General features: G+C 36.5%; 1 protein-coding gene across 1 annotated transcript; it reads left to right on the top strand.

The window, feature by feature from the left end:
- Window positions 1-1,459: 1,459 nt before the first annotated feature.
- LOC124722525 (peptidyl-prolyl cis-trans isomerase G-like) lies at window positions 1,460-3,809 on the top strand. Its single transcript, XM_047247675.1, has 2 exons — window positions 1,460-3,371; window positions 3,652-3,809. Exons 1-2 carry the CDS (start codon window positions 1,460-1,462, stop codon window positions 3,807-3,809), a joined length of 2,070 nt encoding a protein of 689 aa, XP_047103631.1.
- Window positions 3,810-4,284: the final 475 nt, after the last annotated feature.

Raw genomic sequence — 4,284 nt, 5'->3', positions numbered from 1 at the left:
CTTTTTATTGTGCCTGTCTACAACTCAAAGAGTCATCCTTACAATGAATAGCAATCTATCTTTTGTATAATTGTTGATATTCCAACCTGGACTACTTATTTTTTGTATCGCATTCTTTCTAGTTTCAGTTAACATATCTAGCACAAAACACTAGCATATGACTAAAATCCTGTATATTCTCTTTAAGAAAACCATATTGAAGCCATTTGGGAAATTTAACAAACATTAAATGGCGATTCATGAACAAAACTATCATTTACTGGTATGATCTGATTCTTTCTTAGATTAAATAGATCACTTGAAACCTGATACAATCTGGATGCATAAATCTGAAATTGAAAATCCATCTAAGCACGAAAGATAAACTCAAAATTACTTTAAAGCAGGGAAAATCCTGCTTATTATGAAGCATGTATTCAGTAATCATGTTTAACCAAACCACACTAAGCAAAAGGTAACACACACACACACACACACACACACACACACACACACACACACACACACACCTAAACCAAATATAAACTCTTACCTGGACCTCTGTTATGTACAGAAGCTAATGCATGAAAACAATTGTAATTCATTGTTATTTAAACAAATCTTATAGATACTCCAAATTAGAACTGTAATCATTGATTTTAGTTTTGACAGCTACTGCTAAATATAATGATGGCTTGCATATGTCAAACTAAACACAACTACTTTGTGTTAGATGTCCCCTCACTAGAAAACCACAGTCCCAAAGACATGACATGGCAGGATTAGCAATAGGTATACAGTTCTGAGCATTCTACTGAACTCACAAAGGCGAATAGCACCATAAGGGTTGCAAAGGACTGTCCCCAGAAATATTTTCAAGTTAACAATAGAGCTGAAAATGTTAAGTAACCCACAGTGGTGCACAAGCAAAAACTAAACTAACTGTAATCTGAGAGTATTCTTGCACGGCTGTCATAAAATAATGTCTGTGGCTCTGTTGTGAAGCATGTAACATGCTACTTGCTGAAAAAAGTGTATATTCACTTAGGATAGTCACACTAGAAAGACACAATTATCACTGTTTAATAATTATGGTTCCAAAACTACAGACGAGTAAAATTAAAGCTCAACAACTCCAAGTCATTATAAATGAAGATCTAATTCAGCTGAATAATTAAGGAGAATGGAAGAGGCAATAGTCTGCTGACAAAACCAGGCTGCCATCCAATTGACTTGTACTAGTACACATTGGAAAGTCTTAATCGAGATCACGCGTCCTCTTAAAGGAAAGTCCACTGTATTAACGATTGTCACACACTATGTACAGTCAACTTAGAATGCACATTTAAAATGTATGACTGCACACAGAAACAAACAACTGACTAAGAAGGGACTACAAATCCTAATTAGTGCATACTGAAGCTCCATGTGAAAAAGTAATTGTAAACATGGGAATTTTAAAATTCACATGTGAGAACATATGAGAATTATCAACAAGAGACGTAAGAACAAGAGACGTAAGAACAAGAGACGTAAGAACAAGAGACGTAAGAACAAGAGACGTAAGAACAAGAGACGTAAGAACAAGAGACGTAAGAACAAGAGACGTAAGAACAAGAGACGTAAGAACAAGAGACGTAAGAACAAGAGACGTAAGAACAAGAGACGTAAGAACAAGAGACGTAAGAACAAGAGACGTAAGAACAAGAGACGTAAGAACAAGAGACGTAAGAACAAGAGACGTAAGAACAAGAGACGTAAGAACAAGAGACGTAAGAACAAGAGACGTAAGAACAAGAGACGTAAGAACAAGAGACGTAAGAACAAGAGACGTAAGAACAAGAGACGTAAGAACAAGAGACGTAAGAACAAGAGACGTAAGAACAAGAGACGTAAGAACAAGAGACGTAAGAACAAGAGACGTAAGAACAAGAGACGTAAGAACAAGAGACGTAAGAACAAGAGACGTAAGAACAAGAGACGTAAGAACAAGAGACGTAAGAACAAGAGACGTAAGAACAAGAGACGTAAGAACAAGAGACGTAAGAACAAGAGACGTAAGAACAAGAGACGTAAGAACAAGAGACGTAAGAACAAGAGACGTAAGAACAAGAGACGTAAGAACAAGAGACGTAAGAACAAGAGACGTAAGAACAAGAGACGTAAGAACAAGAGACGTAAGAACAAGAGACGTAAGAACAAGAGACGTAAGAACAAGAGACGTAAGAACAAGAGACGTAAGAACAAGAGACGTAAGAACAAGAGACGTAAGAACAAGAGACGTAAGAACAAGAGACGTAAGAACAAGAGACGTAAGAACAAGAGACGTAAGAACAAGAGACGTAAGAACAAGAGACGTAAGAACAAGAGACGTAAGAACAAGAGACGTAAGAACAAGAGACGTAAGAACAAGAGACGTAAGAACAAGAGACGTAAGAACAAGAGACGTAAGAACAAGAGACGTAAGAACAAGAGACGTAAGAACAAGAGACGTAAGAACAAGAGACGTAAGAACAAGAGACGTAAGAACAAGAGACGTAAGAACAAGAGACGTAAGAACAAGAGACGTAAGAACAAGAGACGTAAGAACAAGAGACGTAAGAACAAGAGACGTAAGAACAAGAGACGTAAGAACAAGAGACGTAAGAACAAGAGACGTAAGAACAAGAGACGTAAGAACAAGAGACGTAAGAACAAGAGACGTAAGAACAAGAGACGTAAGAACAAGAGACGTAAGAACAAGAGACGTAAGAACAAGAGACGTAAGAACAAGAGACGTAAGAACAAGAGACGTAAGAACAAGAGACGTAAGAACAAGAGACGTAAGAACAAGAGACGTAAGAACAAGAGACGTAAGAACAAGAGACGTAAGAACAAGAGACGTAAGAACAAGAGACGTAAGAACAAGAGACGTAAGAACAAGAGACGTAAGAACAAGAGACGTAAGAACAAGAGACGTAAGAACAAGAGACGTAAGAACAAGAGACGTAAGAACAAGAGACGTAAGAACAAGAGACGTAAGAACAAGAGACGTAAGAACAAGAGACGTAAGAACAAGAGACGTAAGAACAAGAGACGTAAGAACAAGAGACGTAAGAACAAGAGACGTAAGAACAAGAGACGTAAGAACAAGAGACGTAAGAACAAGAGACGTAAGAACAAGAGACGTAAGAACAAGAGACGTAAGAACAAGAGACGTAAGAACAAGAGACGTAAGAACAAGAGACGTAAGAACAAGAGACGTAAGAACAAGAGACGTAAGAACAAGAGACGTAAGAACAAGAGACGTAAGAACAAGAGACGTAAGAACAAGAGACGTAAGAACAAGAGACGTAAGAACAAGAGACGTAAGAACAAGAGACGTAAGAACAAGAGACGTAAGAACAAGAGACGTAAGAACAAAAGACGTAAGAACAAAAGACGTAAGAACAAAAGACGTAAGAACAAAAGACGTAAGAACAAAAGACGTAAGAACAAAAGACGTAAGAACAAAAGACGTAAGAACAAAAGATGTAAAACGACCAAGAATGACATAGTCCTTAGCTGTAACCAAATAATTCTTTGAAGCATTCATCAATAAGGAAGTAAGAAATCACATGGCACTATCTGCTCAACAAGAAACCTGACAAGTGCACTGTACCCAGTTTAAAGGACAAACAGTTTCTCATGCAGCCAGTGATTCAGGTCCAGCCAAAATCTTAATATGTGAGGATCACACACAGTTCACTGAAGAGAAAGATCTTCCCATTATAAATGAGGAATTTTATATGGCACCAAGTTATTTAACAGCCCAGCATGTTATCAGTATCTCAGTCTCACTGAGGATATAAGATGCAAAATTAAATTTCTTCTTCTGAAACGCATGTAAAAAAATATTATAACATTGGTTTTTATATATATATATATATATATATATATATATATATATATATATATATATATATCAGAAACAGTGAAACGTCAAAAGGACTAAAGACAGAATGTCTGGAATTTCTTACGATGCTCCTGCACTGTTAAAGATTTTCTTCAACGCTCATCTATATACAAGTATGTATTTATATATAAAAACAAAGATGATGTGACTTACCAAATGAAAGTGCTGGCAGGTCGACACAAACAACAGCTTGTTTGTGTGTCTGTCGACCTGCCAGCTCTTTCATTTGGTAAGTCACATCATCTTTGTTTTTAGATATATTTTTCCTACGTGGAATGTTTCCCTCTATTATAACCAAGTATGTATTTAAAATGATGTACTTAGCTCCAAGACAACGTTCTCTTATTATTTATTTATATTTTATTTAACAC

This window comes from Schistocerca piceifrons, chromosome X (assembly GCF_021461385.2).
Source record: "Schistocerca piceifrons isolate TAMUIC-IGC-003096 chromosome X, iqSchPice1.1, whole genome shotgun sequence".
Taxonomy (NCBI): domain Eukaryota; kingdom Metazoa; phylum Arthropoda; class Insecta; order Orthoptera; family Acrididae; genus Schistocerca; species Schistocerca piceifrons.
Note: the sequence above shows the minus strand (reverse complement) of the source record. Positions and strands in the feature narration are given on the sequence as shown.

What these genes read in the sequence shown, in the direction of transcription:
- LOC124722525 (XM_047247675.1), top strand. Translation starts at nt 1,460, where the DNA reads ATGAGAATTATCAACAAGAGACGTAAGAACAAGAGACGTAAGAACAAG. An exon ending in GAGACGTAAGAACAAGAGAC is followed by an intron (nt 3,372 to 3,651) that starts GTAAGAACAAAA and finishes TTTCTCATGCAG; the next exon opens with CCAGTGATTCAGGTCCAGCC.